The sequence below is a fragment of the Bison bison genome, unplaced genomic scaffold, assembly GCF_000754665.1.
Source record: "Bison bison bison isolate TAMUID 2011002044 unplaced genomic scaffold, Bison_UMD1.0 scf7180017864452, whole genome shotgun sequence".
Lineage (NCBI taxonomy): Eukaryota > Metazoa > Chordata > Mammalia > Artiodactyla > Bovidae > Bison > Bison bison.
The window spans coordinates 9,481,284-9,497,650 of record NW_011495014.1 but is presented as its reverse complement, the minus strand read 5'-3'; the positions used below and the strand labels follow the sequence as shown (position 1 = coordinate 9,497,650).

Genomic DNA, 16,367 nt, shown 5'->3' with positions numbered 1-16,367 from the left:
CATGCGGTCCCATCACTTCATGGCAAATAGATGGGGAAACAGTGGCTGACTTTATTTTTTGAGCTCCAAAATCACTGCAGATGGTGACTGCAGCCATGAAATTAAAAGACGCTTACTCCTTGGAAGGAAAGTTATGACCAACCGAGATAGCATATTCAAAAGCAGAGACATTACTTTGCCAACAAAGGTCCATCTAGTCAAGGCTATGATAGTTTTTCCAGTAGTCATGTATGGATGTGAGAGTTGGACTGTGAAGAAGGCTGAGTGCTGAAGAATTGATGCTTTTGAACTGTGGTGTTGGAGAAGACTCTTGAGAGCCCCTTGGACTGCAAGGAGATCCAACCAGTCCATTCCAAAGGAGATCAGTCCTGGGTGTTCATTGGAAGGACTGATGCTGAAGCTGAAACTCCAATACTTTGGCCACCTGATGCGAAGAGCTGACTCATTTGGAAAGACCCTCATGCTGGGAAAGATTGAGGGCAGGAGGAGAAGGGGACGACAGAGAATGAGATTGTTGTATGGCATCACTGACTCAATGGACCTGAGTTTGGGTGGACTCTAGGAGTTGGTGATGGACTGGGAGGCCTGGTTGCTGCGGTTCATGGGGTTGCAAAGAGTTGGACGTGACTGAGTGACTGAACTGAACTGAAATGCCATATATCCGTTTGCTTAGTCGCTCAGCTCTGTCTTTGTGAAATCGTTGTATACCTCAGCCCACCAGGCTCCTTGGCCCATGGGGATTCTCCAGGCAAGAATGCTGCACTGGGTTGCCATGTCCTCTTCCAGGGCATCTTCCCAACCCAGGGATTGGACCCAGCTCTCCCGCATTGCAGGCAGATTCTTTACTGTCTGAGCCACCAGGAAAACCCTAGAGTACTGGACTGGGTAGCCTATCCCTTTTCCAGGAGACCTTCCTGACCCAGGAATCTAACCGGGTTCTGCATTGCATAGATTCTTTACCAGCTGAGCTACTAGGGAAGCCCATAGCAATGCCATGAAGAGTGTGAAAAGACAACTTACAAAATGGGAGAAGTTATTTGTGAAGCATATGCCATATGACAAGGAACTTGTAACCAGACTATATAAAGAACCTTTAGGTTGTAACAAAGAAAACAACTCAGTTTAAAATGAGCAGAGCAACTAAACAGACATTTTTCAGAAGATGTATAAATGGCCAATGAACCACATGAATAGATGCTCAACATCATTAGCCATTAAGAAATGCAAATGTACACTCTTAATGAGACACCACTTCATACCCACTAGAATGGCTAAAATAAAACAAGTGAGACAGTACTAAGAGTTGACAGCGTTGTAGAGAAATTTGGACCTTCAGCTATTTGTAAAGCCTCCGCAGACAACCACTTGCCTTGCATTTCATTTCCTTTGGGATTGTTTTGGTCACTGCCTCCTGTACACTGTTAAAACCTCTGTACGTAGTTCTTCAGGCCCTCTGTCTACCAGATATAATCCCTGAATCTGTTCCTCACCTCTACTGTATAATAAGGGATTTGACTTAGATCATATCTGAATGGGCTTGGCCTAGTGGTTTTCCATACTCTATTTAAGGAGCTAATGATCTGAGCCAGTCTGTTCTAAGTCTTGTTTTTGCTACTGTACAAGAACTTCTCCATCTTTGACCACAAAGAATATAATCAGTCTGATTTTGATATTGACCATTTGATGATGTCCATGTATAGAATTGTCTCTTGTGTTATCAGCAAAGGGTGTTTGCTGTGCCCAGTGTGTTCATGTTTTAGGAGCGTATAAAATGCCCATTTAAAAAGATTGGGGATGAGGTTAGGTGCTACTTGCTATTTTAGATTTACGGGTCAGAAATAGAAGTTCTTTCTAAATTTTAAATTAAAACTTGAAAAGTATTTTTGATCTTTGAAATTCAAAGGTCTTAAAACCATTGGCCTGCAGGATTAAGTCCCTGATAGATGATGGTGGCTCATAAACATGGTTTTATTTTGAAATATTTAATGAATTTCATCTCACGTGCTATTCAGTTCATTGATTGGGTCTCTATGGATGACTTATCCCACTCCAGTACTCTTGCCTGGAAAATCCCATGGATGGAGGAGCCTGGTAGGCTGCAGTCCATGGGGTTGCTAAGAGTTGAACATGACTGAGCGACTTCACTTTCATGCATAGGAGAAGGAAATAGCAACCCACTCCAGTGTTATTTTCTTTTTTTTTCACTCCAGTGTTCTTGCCTAGAGAATCCCAGGGACGGGGGAGCCTGGTGGGCTGCCGTCTATGGGGTCACACAGAGTCAGACACGACTGAAGCGACTTAGCAGCAGCAGTAATGTTGTTTGACTTCCTGAGAATGGGCATAAGATCCAGATGTGTTTTTGGTTCCTTGAAAATATTATTCTTACAGAAGAGTACTCACACTTAATGCCTTTCTTGGTGTTCTGTTTACCTATAAGAGGAAGAAACAAGGTTCATCAATGGGTTAATATTAAACCTGGAGAACACAATAATTACATATAAATTTTTACTCCTCAGTGTTTCCTAGCCTAGTGTATATATTCAGTTACAAAGAAGACATACCTAAATCAAATTGGCTGTCTAGCAAAATAAGTTACCATGTAAAGGAACAAGTGGTAGAAGACAATAGAACCTACATGGTAGAAAAATTTGTCCTTAGTGAAGAATGAATGATCCTCGGCAGTTTATTAGAACACTATGCTGCTGCTAAGTCGCTTCATTCGTGTCCGACTCTGCGACCTCATGGACTGCAGCCTACCAGGCTTCTCCGTCCATGGGATTCTCCAGGCAAGAACACTGGAGTGGGTTGCCATTTCCTTCTCCAATGCATGAAAGTGGAAAGTGAAAGTGAAGTCGCTCAGTTGTGTCTGACTTTTAGCGACCCCATGGACTGCAGCCTACCAGGCTCCTCTGCTCATGGGATTTTCCGGGCATCAGTACTGGAGTGGGGTTGCCATTGCCTTCTCCATTAGAACACTATAGATTAAATTTAATATTTCAACTATATTTAAAAATTTCAAGTGTTTTGTTCCTTTGTAAAATTTCATTTTAACTTACAGTCTGCATCAGCAGCTGCGTCACCATTTCAACCTACATGGTATAGTGAGTCTGAGATAACTCAGGGAGCACGCTCAAGATCACAAAACCAGCAACGGGATCATGATTCAAAAAGACCTAAACTTTCTTGTACAAACTGTACATCTACCTCAACTGGAAGAAGTGTTGGCCATGGTTTAAATGCAGTATCAGGTAATAATTAAATTTATGTACATACTAGTCACTGTATATATATTTTGGACAAAAGCCCTTTTCCCAAGCTGTTGTGTTTTAAACGAGTAGATTACATGTGAGACTGAGTCAGAAATAAAAGTGGATCTTACAAAATCTTACCTTAGGTTAGTGCTGGAACTGAAATTAACTCTTCATCTTGGATTTTTGTTCAAATTTGGTAAAAATGTCTTACACAAATGGGATATTAATGGATTTTATTTAATTAGAATAGCTGATATGTTGTAGTAGCAAAGTTTGTAAAACTGACCTGTCTTCTGCTCATTATTATAGGAGATAAAGTTTTAAATTGTTACTGGGAAAGCCAGATTTACAGATAACATGTTTAAAATGTTTGCTTAGCGTATTTGTAAATAATACACATTGTGCTATATGACACTTAACTTTAAGAAAATGTAGAAATTCTTTAGTTGAAAAATAGTTGGTGGTGTTCTAGAAGTTCTGTACAAGGAATTGGAATGCTATGATTCTAGTCTTCTAATTGTGTGACATTGGACAAATCACTCAATCACTCTGGTATGAAAGATTTAGGCATAAAGTAATTAGCATAAGCGATTCCTTTCTATTTTGTTAAGTAGGACTGCCATGAGAAAGACACTGGCCATCTGAAAGATATTAAGAGTAATGTGATGGGTAAGAGCAGACTGACCTTAACTTTGTAGACAGATAATCGTTATGTAGTGATACTTTTGTTCTCTTCTGCTCTGTAAAGGCATAATAATAACCCCGGGCCTTTTCCCTTAATGAAGGGAAATTATTTAAGGAGTTTAGGACTAGGAGAGGAAGACCCAGAATTTCAAGATAAACAGTAAAGGGGGGTAAGTTTTGAGACTTAATTTTTAATTTCTTGTTAAATGAAATTATATCTAACAGAATTTAGATTATAATTGGAATGATACATTAATTCTTAGCATAAGGATGAACGAAGTGTGGCAGCAATAATAGTTCCGACAAAATAATGTAACTTGCAGTATAACCTCTTTCTTTTCAAGATGGCTTTGATTTTGGCTCTTCTCATCACTTTTGCTGTAATCATTTTTACATCGTGTATATTGTATATTCAGATATTTTAGGGAGTGACTGAGACATTGGCATTCTAGATGAGGGGTAGATTTTCGTATTAGAGAAGAGTGTGTATGAGTAGGAGATAATTTTATGAGTGATTAGTTCATTAGTGGATTTTGCTTTTCATTGCAACTATATAACTGGATTCCTATGTGCGCATGCATGACTCATCACTTCAATTGTGTCCGACTCTTTGCAACCCCATAGACTGTACCCCGCCAGTCTCCTCTGTCCATGGGATTCTCGAGGCAAGAATACTGGAGTGGGTTGCCATGCCCTCCTCCAGGGGTCTTCCTGACCCAGGGATCGAACCCGCGTCTCTTAAGTCTCCTGCACTGGCAGATAGTTTCTTTACCACTAGCACCACCAATAAGCCATAATTATCTCTGTGTAGTATTGAAAATTTGTCATCAGAAACCTGGAAAGCTTTCTCTGAATTAAAACTTCTTCAATTATTTTAAGATTCTACTTGGAGGCATAGTCAAGTTCCCAGGTCTTCATCAGTGGTACTTGGATCATTTGGAACTGACTTGATGAGAGAGAGGAGAACAGATTCCTCCATTAGTAATCTTGCGGATTATAGTCACCGAAGTGGTGATTTCACAACTTCATCATGTATGTATAAGCTATACTGTTATGCATAATTTATCTAATAATGTTATATTTTCTTCTTTGTATCATTAAAATCACAGTACAGAGGAATAAATAAATACTATGAAGATTTAGAATATAGGATAGCTTGATATATATTCTAGGACTTTGCTGTTTTACTGTAAAAATTGTAACCAATCTAAGTATCCAAATTCTGTTTGCTTATAATTTTTCCACTCTTCTGAATGTATATGTTTTAGATATACTTGATAATTATTATATGCTGCAATATAATTTGCCTTATGAATTAAGAAAAACATGAAATCATCATTTTAAGACATAATTTAGAATTCATTTAGTTTAGCATGAATTTGTTTTTGTTTTCATTTAGTTGAAATAAAAACCCACACTGTTTCTGTCACTGTGTGTAAGCCTAAATTAAAAAAAATAGAAGTCCAATGAGTTATCCATTATGCAGTGAATCCACCTGAAAAAAATAAGTGCAATTAAAAAAATAAAAATAAAACAATAATAGTACATAACTGAAGATAAAAGATACTAACTGAAGTTGACAGTAATAGCAGACAAAAGTGGAATTTGATTTACAAAGAAGAATATACATTTCTATTGGGAGGTTTAACTAGATTTGTTAAATGACCTTATTAGGGCAATTTGTTGCTTTATTTAAGACAAATGAAAGCGTATTTTCATTTGCTTGACTTTGGATGGAGGAGGTTTAGTAAACAGTGTCAGTAGCTTCTAGGTTTGGGGAGTATAAGTGTGTGAAATAGATTCGACCCCATTGATTCTTCCATGAGGTACCATGTGTTAGCACAGTAACAATCTAGTTCTTAAACTAGGTATATGGACGAATATTTTTTATAAAGGAATGCTGTGGTATTTCTCATTCCACTTGAAGGTTAGAATCATCAGCAATGTACTGTTAAAATTGCAGATGCCAGAGCTCTATTCTGACTAGGAGTTCCGGGCCAGTATTTTTTTTTTTTAAACATAGTTATGGTTGATGAGTAATCAGGGATTAAAATCCCTGTTGTTAACTTGAAAGAAGAGGCCAAAGGTTGGAGAAAGTTTGAACTGTTAGCATAGTTTGCTATAAAATGACAAGAATGATAATATTTACATGAAATAACTTTGTACTTATTAGAGTAAGAAAAATTTCAAAAACACCATCTCCCTATGAGAATTTTGCTTTTACTTGTTATGAGTCATTTACTTTGAGTTTTTGACCCATTTAAAATTCCTTATCCATTTAGATGTTAGGTATTCTTCTCCCATATCAATTTTTGATCAGTAAATTCAACTGTTATACCTTCATCCATGTTGGTTGATTGATGTTTGCCTCTTACAAAGCTATAATACATTTCTGTTTTTAAAAATTTGTAATGACGACTTTATTCAGCAGCACTGGATTTTACCAAAAGTGTAGACAGATAGTTAAATATGTTAATTTTTTTTCTGTAATGGTAGTTAGGCTGTGTAGCTATAATATGCCAGTGTTCAGTTTGAATCTAAGGGTTAATTTTGGCATTAATTAGTGGTTAATAGACTTAAATTTAATAATGCACAGATAATTCACGTAATTGGTTATCTTTTCTTTTTTAAAAAATAGGTGTTCAAGACAGAGTTCCTTCTTCATATTCACAAGGAGCAAGACCAAAAGAGAACTCATTGAGCACTTTACAATTGAGTGCATCATCTACTAACCACCAAATGCCTTCTGAACATCAAACCATACCATGTTCTAGGGACTCTGGTAGAAATTCTTTAAGATCAAATTTTTCTCCAAGAGAATTAGAATCTCCCCAAAGCAGTATGCAGCCTGGATTTTCTTATACTTCAAATAGAGGTGAAACCTCAACTATAGGCAGTTCAGATAGGATTAACTCATCTCACAGATCATTTCAAGAATCTTCTGACAATGAAGGTAGACGCACAACAAGGAGATTGCTGTCACGTATAGCTTCTAGTATGTCATCTACTTTTTTTTCACGAAGGTCTAATCAAGACTCCTTGAATACAAGGTCATTGAGTTCTGAAAATTCTTATGTTTCTCCAAGAATCTTGACAGGTTCTCAGTCTCGTGGTAATGCAGCATCAGCCTCTGATATTCCTGATAATAGGGCATCCGAAGCTTCTCAGGGATTTCGATTTCTTCGGCGAAGATGGGGTTTGTCATCTCTTAGCCAAAATCATAACTCTGAGCCAGATTCCCAGAATTTTAGCCAAGAATCTGAAGGCAGAAATACAGGACCATGGTTATCTTCCTCACTTAGAAATAGATGCACACCTTTGTTCTCTAGAAGGAGGCGAGAGGGACGAGATGAATCTTCAAGGATATCTACCTCTGATATACCATCTAGATCTCATCATCTTTTTAGAAGAGAATCAAATGAAGTGGTTCACCTTGAAGCACAGAGTGAGCCCCTTGGGGCTGGTGCCAACAGACCGCAGGCATCTGCAGCACCAAGCAGTGTTGGTACAGGTGACTCCCCCTCAGATTCAACTCGGAGCGGACGAAGTACAGGGATAACGGGGATCCTTCCTGGTTCCTTATTTCGATTTGCAGTGCCCCCAGCACTTGGAAATAATTTGACTGATAATGTTATGATCACTGTAGATATTATTCCTTCAGGGTGGAGTTCATCTGATGGAAAAAATGATAAAACTAAAAATGTACCTTCAAGAGACCCAGAAAGACTACAGAAAATAAAAGAGAGGTAAGTTTGAATACATGTCTTAAGCCTATAAAGCAGTAACAGATTAAAGAAAGAACTGTTTGTTTCTAAAATGGTTTCTCATAAGAGTGATGTCTGAAATTTTCTTCCTTTAAAATTTACATCCAGTAAGATGTTAGTATCTTGCTCAGAGGTAAAATGGATGAGAATTAATTCTAGAGGTAGGTACTGGGGATGTAAATTGCATCGGGAAATAATCTAACGGTTGTTTTTAACCAGCTTTGGACACAGATACGTATGGAGACAAAAGGCCTTAATCTCTTACCCTTTGTCTTGGTAGGCTAGTGCTACATGGAATTGGTTAAGTTGACCCAAGTGGTCATATGTATCAAGACAATATTTCACCTTTTAATAAGATCATTTATTTACCATTTATTTATATTTCTGATTTCAAATCTTTTTTGGGATGAGGTAAAATCACAGATTTTTAAATTTTTTTAAAGTCTAAATGTATGCTGAATTACTGTGACTGACAGAAATGTCAATTTAAATTCAGAACTTAGAATTTTTTATTCATATGAAATCTTCTGTAGAGTTTAGATTGCTTAAAAATCTCTGGGAAAAGATGAAAGATCAGAGATTTTCAGTCCAACTTATTTTGTCGTGTTAATATTGTTGCTTAGTTTTTCCATGTATTACTTTTATGATGAAATAGGATAGGATGCTGCTGCTGCTGCTGAGTCGCTGCAGTCGTGTCCAACTGTGCTAGGCAAGAACACTGGAGTGGGTTGCCATTTCCTTCTCCAATGCATGAAAGTGTAAAGTGAAAGTGAAGTCGCTCAGTCACGTCCGACTCGTAGCGACCACATGGACTGCAGCCTACCAGGCTCCTCCGCCCATGGAATTTTCCAGGCAAGAGTACTGGAGTGGGGTGCCATTGCCTTCTCCAATAGGATAGGATAGTGCACATAAAATATACTTGTAAGAAGAAAAGACTTACGTAATGCTAAGGTCGTTGGGTGTTTTTGGTTTTTGTTTTTTCTTATTCATAAAGGCCCCAGTAATGAAATTGTTGGGGAGCATAGTTGTTAGTATCACTTTAGATTCTTTTTTGTTTTTAACAAGAAACAATTCAAATCTTACTCTGGGTAATAAAGGAAGCTTCATATGCTTTCTAAGATAGTGAACATAGACGAGTATGTTTCCACTTTTCCTTAGAAAAAACAAATTGTACCAAGTAAAGATTCCCTTAAAATTTGCTTTTTCTCCTTTCGTAGAGAAGAATTTATTCTGCTGTGGTAGTGTTAGGTTTAATGTTATAGGAGCAGCCTCTATTTGTGAACAGTCTACTGAGTAATATAGTAAGTACTATATTTCTTATGCTCAAAGTGAGATTAATTTGAGTGCAATAGTGTAAGTAGGCAAAGCATTAGTTTACTGATGTCCAAAGAGTAACCAATTAAGCCAGCACTTCCCTGTCTAGTTAGCTAGTTCAAAAGCACATTTGTTGGGGTATTTTGACATGGAGTTTATATGTGCGTGTTCCTTTATTATGTTTTTCATTTATACATGAGGGTTATAATATACTTTACAATTAAATGAATAAAAGTGTAAAAAAATGGACTCTCCCAGAGTAAAAACTCAGAGCCAAAGAAAGTCACATCTGAAGGTAAAACATAAAGATTAACATTCGAGGGGCTTCTCTGGTGGCTTAGTGGTAGAATCTGCCTGCCAGAGCAGTAGACACAGATTGGATCCCTGGTCCAGGAAAATCCCACATGCCACACAGCAACCAAGCCCATGCGCCACAATTACTGAGCCTGTGTTCTAGAGTCCAGGAGCCACAACTACTGGAGTCTGCACGCCCAGACCCTGTGCTGTGCAGCAAGAGAAGCCCCCTCAGGGAGAAGTCTGCACACGACAGCTAGAGTAGCTCCCATTCACGGCAACTAGAGAAAAGCCCATGCAGCAACAGAGACTCAGCCAAAAATAAATAATAACTGTTTAGAAAAAACAAAGATTAATACTTGAGGTTATATCTCTGGTTAAGTCTAGGTATGGAAGTCACCTCAAAGTACATCTGTTTCTCTTTGCACAAATCTTTTGCTAAACTCATATGAAACCCATATAATATAATCCAGGTTGTATTTCAGTTAATGTTTAGTATTCTGTATCATCAATTTATTGAGTACCTTTTTTGTGTCAGCAGTGGACTAAGGTGAGAGATTTAACCAAAAAAATTACTTATTCTATAGTGATCATTTCTGCATTTAAAGAAGCAGTACATGTTGGCCTGTGAAATAGAGGATGTGGGTTAATGGGAACTACTCCACACTTTAAAATCCTAACCTTAAAGAAATGAGAATGATTTACTAACATTACTAGGGGTGGGGAAAATGAGGAATTTTAAAATCTATTGTTTTGATTTTATTATGATTTAATACAAAACTTTATCAGTTTAAACATAACGTGGTTCTGAGGTGAGGTGAAGTCATTCAGTCGTGTCCGACTCTTTGCAGCCCCATGAACTGTAGCCTCCTAGGCTCCTCCATCCATGGGATTTTCCAGGCAAGAGTACTGGAGTGGGTTGCCATTTTCTTCTCCATAACGTGGTTCTAACAACATGTAAATTGAAAAATCACAAGTCAATGTTTAATTCATCAAAGTTGACTTAAAGTTTTGAGGGGACAAAAGTAATGGGTATATATGTACATTATCTTTATACTCCTGCAATTGAAGTAATCTGTGATATTGCAGAAATTAAAATCTTAATGAAACTTATAAATTATGAAAGCTGTGGAACTTAAGCTGTGGTACCAAGGACAGAATTACTTTAAATTGTTTGAAGATAAGTAATAGGGTAGCCTATTTGATTTCTTTTAAAATATTACATTTTTTACTCTTGTTGAAAGTATTTTTCCTGTAGTTGCTATTTATTATTGTTATTGTTTGCCTTTTTTCTACCCAGAGAGACCATGATATATTTTGGAATTATGTATGACTAGAAGTGACCAACCAGGATGAGTTTTGATAGCTCTGTTTAGGAAATATACTGTCTTTTCCAGCCTCCTTTTAGAGGACTCTGAAGAAGAAGAAGGTGATTTATGTAGAATTTGTCAGATGGCAGCTGCATCATCCTCTAACTTGCTGATAGAGCCATGCAAGTGCACCGGAAGTTTACAGTATGTCCACCAAGAGTGTATGAAGAAATGGTTACAGGCCAAAATTAACTCTGGTAAGATTTACCCCTTTGTGTATTAAGTTTTCACAGTTTTTTCTAAGAAATGCATGCGTGTATGGATTTTAGTAACAATTCTGATTATAATTTATTCAAATGTCTACTCTTAACAAAAGTGTCGATCATTTTTTGAAGCAAAAGCATTAAAGAGCATTAGTTTTGCTTCATAAATTTAATGTATGGTAGTGTTGTATTTCATTTACTGAATAATCTATTTACTTACATATGTGTATAGTTAACTGTGATTTGTTATTGCTGATGACCCTTATATCATGTAAGATGCTTTTGAATCAAAGAAATACTGTTACTATTTAGCAGCTATGTGTCCTTGAGAAAGATTTATTTTCTCTAATGTTATTATGCAGCAGTAGGATTGCTGTAGGGAGTCGTTATTTATTAAGTGCTGTTATGGAGCCAGGCATCGTTCTAGATACGGGATATAGAGAACAAGTCAGACAAGGCAACTTTCTCCCATGGTGGTGGTATTAGGTGTTAAAGGAATGCCTTGTTGAGATGCTGCTGCTACTAAGTCACTTCAGTCGTGTCCAACCCTGTGTGACCCCATAGACGGCAGCCCACCAGGCTCCCCCGTCCCTGGGATTCTCCAGGCAAGAACACTGGAGTGGGTTGCCATTTCCTTCTCCAATCTTGTTGAGATGAGAGCATTTTAAACTTGAACAAAGAGGAGCTAGCTATTCTAGAATGAGAGGAAGAGCATTCCAACACATGGAACACCTGGCACAGAGCCTTTAAGGTGGGAATGACTTAGGTGTGTTTGAGGAACTGAATGAAGGCCCAGTGTGGCTGTAACTTGTGGGAAAGGACAGGGGTGATAAGTTGAGATACGAGAGATGAGCAAAGGCTTGCTCATTTAGGACTTTGAAAGCTAATGTCAGAAGCTTAGATTTTTATAAGTGTTATACGAAGCCACTGAAGGTCAGGGGAGTGAAATGATCTTATTTCTATTTTGGCTGCTCTGTGAAGAGTGGATTTTATTGGGACAAGAGTGAAAGCAGGGAGCTATTGTGACCAGCTAGGAACCTATTGTATTAGAGGTGGTGGTGGTGGTGGTAGAAATAGATGATTTGAGTATGTTTTGGAAGTAGATTCTATGGGACTTGCAAATGGATTGGATGTGGTGGAGTGAAGAAGAACAATTAAAGAAGTAACTATTTTTGCCTTGATCTACTAAGTAAATCGTGGGACCATTTACTAAAATAAAGAAGACTGAGAAAAGTGTAAATTTGGGAAAGGATGCCAAGAGTTCTGTTTTGGAAATAATTATATATGAACTGTTTATTAGATAATGATATGGAAATGTCATCTGGGCAGTTAGCAAGACAAGCATGATGTTTCAAGAGTTTCAGTGCTGAAAATTTCAGTTTTGGGAATCATGAGCACATAAATAGTATTTTAAGCTTTGAGATTAAATGTCACTAGCGCAAGGGCAGATACCAAAAAAATGAACCCGAAACAGAGCTCTGAAGCACCCACACATTTAGTGGGAACAGAGAAGATTTGAGGAACAGCCTCAGTCTGGTACGAAGAAAACAGAAAATGTAGTGTTGTGCAAGTCAAAAGAAGAACATGTTCTAAGAGGATGTAATCAACCCTGTCAGGTACCACAAAGAAGTCAGAACAGAAAGATAAGAACAAAGAAATGACAGCTGGAATTTGGCAGCATGGATGTCCTTGGTGACTTCATTGCTGGGCAAAGTGGATGAGGTGAGGTGTCATTGTATTACTAAATTGGGCTAAGACTAGGGAAGCAGCAACACAGACAGACCCCCTCTTACAATAAACTTTACTGTCAGGATAATTGGAGATACAGGGTAGAAACTGGAGAGTTTTCTACCACCTGGTCATGGTACATGTTTTTTGTTTTCAAGGTAGAAAATTTGAGGACATGTTTTTATTTTAACAAGAGATACTGTGAAGAGAAAAATTTATGAAAAGAGAAGGGGAAGAGGGGATCCAGAGTACAGGTTGAATAGGTAGTTTTTAATAGGAAAAGGGTACCTGGTAGTGTAGATATGGACTATTTCTAACCAAAGTGTGTTGCTTTGGTGAGAAGGTGCTTAAATTCCCATATAATTGCCTCTGTTTTCTTAATAAGGGTCTTTAGCTGATGGAGGGGATGGGTTAAGAAATTTTCGTGTGTGAGGAAAAGAACATTCTAAAATGTTTTCAGATAGTACTAGTGTCCATAAAAATCTGTGGCTATGAATATGATTTAAAAGTGTGATTCGGATACATGTACATTTTTAAGAAGCAATTTTCAGATGCTTGGATACAGACAAGGATTTGAGTTCAGTGGGGTTGAGACCTTTGACAGGCAAAAAATGATGAAGGGAGTTAAAGTTGGATGTGGTTGTAGTGAGCTTAGAAATTAGACAAGAAAGAGGGAGTAAGGACATTAGGAAGTAGATAGTGAGAAGTCGGATCTGTGTTTTTTGAATCTCATTGACATTGAAGATAATTGCCAGAGTAGGTGAGCTAGAATAGTGAAAGATCGTAGGTATACAGAAGAGATGCTTAACACACAGATTTTAGGAGTAGTGCTGTAAAGTGCAATGACGAGGTCAAGATTAATGACCATAAAGTGGGTGGCTGAGGTGGGGACAGGTAATATTGGAAGCAAGGATGTTGAGGAAGTCAGAATCAATTATGGTCTTTGTAGATGTGGAAATAACCAAGAAATAAGTTGTGTAAAGAAGATAGGTGCTACTTTGCCAACAAAGGTCCGTCTAGTCAAGCCTATGGTTTTTCCTGTGGTCATGTATGGATGTGAGAGTTGGACTGTGAAGAAGGCTGAGTGCCGAAGAATTGATGCTTTTGAACTGTAGTGTTGGAGAAGACTCTTGAGAGTCCCTTGGACTGCAAGGAGATCCAACCAGTCCATTCTGAAGGAGATCAGCCCTGGGATTTCTTTGGAAGGAATGATGCTAAAGCTGAAACTCCAGTACTTTGGCCACCTCATGCGAAGAGTTGACTCATTGGAAAAGACTCTGATGCTGGGAGGGATTGGGGGCAGGAGGAGAAGGGGACGACAGAGGATGAGATGGCTGGATGGCATCACTGACTCGATGGACGTGAGTCTGAGTGGACTCCGGGAGTTGGTGATGGACAGGGAGGCCTGACATGCTGCGATTCATGGTGTCGCAAAGTCGGACACGACTGAGTGACTGAACTGAACTGAAAGTCATTAATGAATGAGGAAGAACTTTGAGTTTCAAAACAGCAATAGGTATCGGGGACGTCTATCCCTGTTTCTTGGTCCTGAGGTGCAAACGGTTGTTGGGAGGAAGTGATTGCAGAAGAATATTTTATCAGTCTGTGAGGCCCTGTGGTTCAGTCTTGAAGTTGAACAGGTGACTCATAAAGGAAATTGGTTGAGAAGAATTTACCTGTGTTTAGCAATGAGTACCAGGAGGACCTAGTGAAATATGACTAGTAGGGTGGGAAATTAGATCATAGTAATAAATGAACATACTTGTGTGGCAGTGATGGTCTGATGATGATAGTTGGGTGACAGAAAAATAGGTTGTGAAGTATGATGGTATTAATTTCAGTGTTAATGATCTGTTGGAATTTGATAAATGTGTTCAAACTGGATATGATGAGACTAGCGGAAAACTTTTCTTCCTGCAGCAAGATAGCAGAGTCCTCATTGGGGTATGGGGTTATCTTTTTTTCTAAACTAATCTGATCCCAAACCTGTGGGATGGGCCAGTCTTACCTGTAGCAGCCTCTTTTTGACTGTGTGGTGTAATGAAAGCCTTGTGCACTTTATTAGGCACTGCCCTGGGGTGTTAATAAGTTTAAATGAATGCTCAGCATGGTTCTTGACACTTAGCAAGGGCCCAGAAATGTTAGCTATTACCAGAATGAAAAACACCTTGACTCACCTTCTATTATATTTGCAACTGGATTGTTAGTATTGTATAGGTAGGAAAACAGGTAATACAATATATTATTTAAGAACATTGGCTTTTGAGAGTTAGACTTGCTTTAGGTTGGAATAATGACTCCCCAACACTTAACTATAGGATTTTGAGTAACTCTCTTAACTTTGGTTCTCAATTCTGGTTGCTGATCAGAATTACCCATCTATGTTTTAAAAACAGAGATTCCTTAAATCCAATTTCTAAACATTCTTGAATGTTAAGTAGGTCTGGGGCTGGGCCTCAGTTCCATCAAGAGTCAGACTGAGGAATAGTTTGTTGTTAAGATCAAGTGAGATAATGTTTATGAATAGTTTCTCACAGGATTGGGCTCACAGTAAGTAATTAAATAGGTTTTAAAGGTAATGATAAGTATTCATGGTGATGAATGTTAAGATCTCAAGAACTGAACCTTCCTGTTAAGTTTTCACAAGGCTTTCTCATATTTACTTGACGACCTCATCTGGTAGATGATTCATTCTGATAGAGATTTGTTTAAACATTTAAGCAGCTGCTATATATAGACTGTTAAAAACTCTGAGGATGTTCAAAGATGAATAGAATACGTTTAATATAAGCTTAGGCAAATGTAGGCAGGGCCTACTGAATGAGGTGGGATATGAAGGACACCTGAGGGGTGTCCTGGATTAAATGAGGGGTCCTGGATTAAAGATTTCAAGGATAACTGGTTCCTCCAACTGCATACGGCCTTTTTGAACAACTTCTCTGTTACTTGTTCCATAGAAGAGAAACATGAAGCCTTAAAATGTGAAAGACCATTATTAAATTGCATCCAGTGTCCATATTTTATAATCATCATACTTTTCCTGCTTCTGATTCAAAGAATAAATGTCTTAATAAGAGAAAACCTTCTGAAGTGTCACATTTTTTATATTCTCCATCTTGAGTGTAGTATATTTCAGTAATATATTTTTAAAGATTAAGAAAATATTATGAATGCATTTTAATTTCAACACTTTCAAGTATGCTTGACTTCTAAAAAGCAAATCGATATTATTCACATACTTGATAAATAGAAATGTCTTTTGCAGTTTCACTCCAGCCTATCTTGAGGCGACATAGACATGTTACTACCTCAAAGTAGCATTCATTCATTTTCCTTTCAGCTGTTTTTAGAAAATGCATGTAAGTTACTACAACTGTTGTCTTAGACTTTATGCTAAATTTTTATTATTAACAAATTGTTATTAAATAACACTAATTCTAAGAGTTTATGAGCTCTTCAAGACAGGCATGACTACTTTCTTTCTTAATGTCTAGAACTTCTAATATTTTTTTGGCACATAACAAGCACTCAACAAATGTTAAATTGAATCTAAATCTTTACCTTATTATGCATATGACTTATTCTAGTTTTTAGGACAGTTTTTCATTTTAAAGCCCTGTTTAACAAGGAGGAAAATGGCAATATGTTTAATTAAACAAGACTGGTACTTAATTAGAGCCAGAAGCTTAGGAGTAACCAAATGTTGAGTGCATATAGGACAGAAGGAATTGTATTTAATTATGGTAAAACAAATATATA

At 37.6% G+C, this 16,367-nt stretch overlaps 1 protein-coding gene across 6 annotated transcripts in view; it reads left to right on the top strand.

Moving 5' to 3' along the window:
• MARCH7 (membrane-associated ring finger (C3HC4) 7, E3 ubiquitin protein ligase) overlaps positions 1 to 16,367 on the top strand; it is a 49,485-nt gene that overhangs the window by 21,459 nt on the left and 11,659 nt on the right. For all 6 annotated transcript variants that reach the window (XR_826952.1, XM_010858989.1, XM_010858987.1 and 3 more), the window contains exons 3-6: positions 3,059 to 3,248; positions 4,815 to 4,967; positions 6,574 to 7,681; positions 10,705 to 10,874. Coding sequence is in view for 5 of the 6 variants with exons in the window: in XM_010858989.1 (XP_010857291.1) it covers positions 3,059 to 3,248; positions 4,815 to 4,967; positions 6,574 to 7,681; positions 10,705 to 10,874 (1,621 nt within the window). In the remaining variant the exon portion in view is untranslated. The remainder of the gene's footprint in view (positions 1 to 3,058; positions 3,249 to 4,814; positions 4,968 to 6,573; positions 7,682 to 10,704; positions 10,875 to 16,367) is intronic.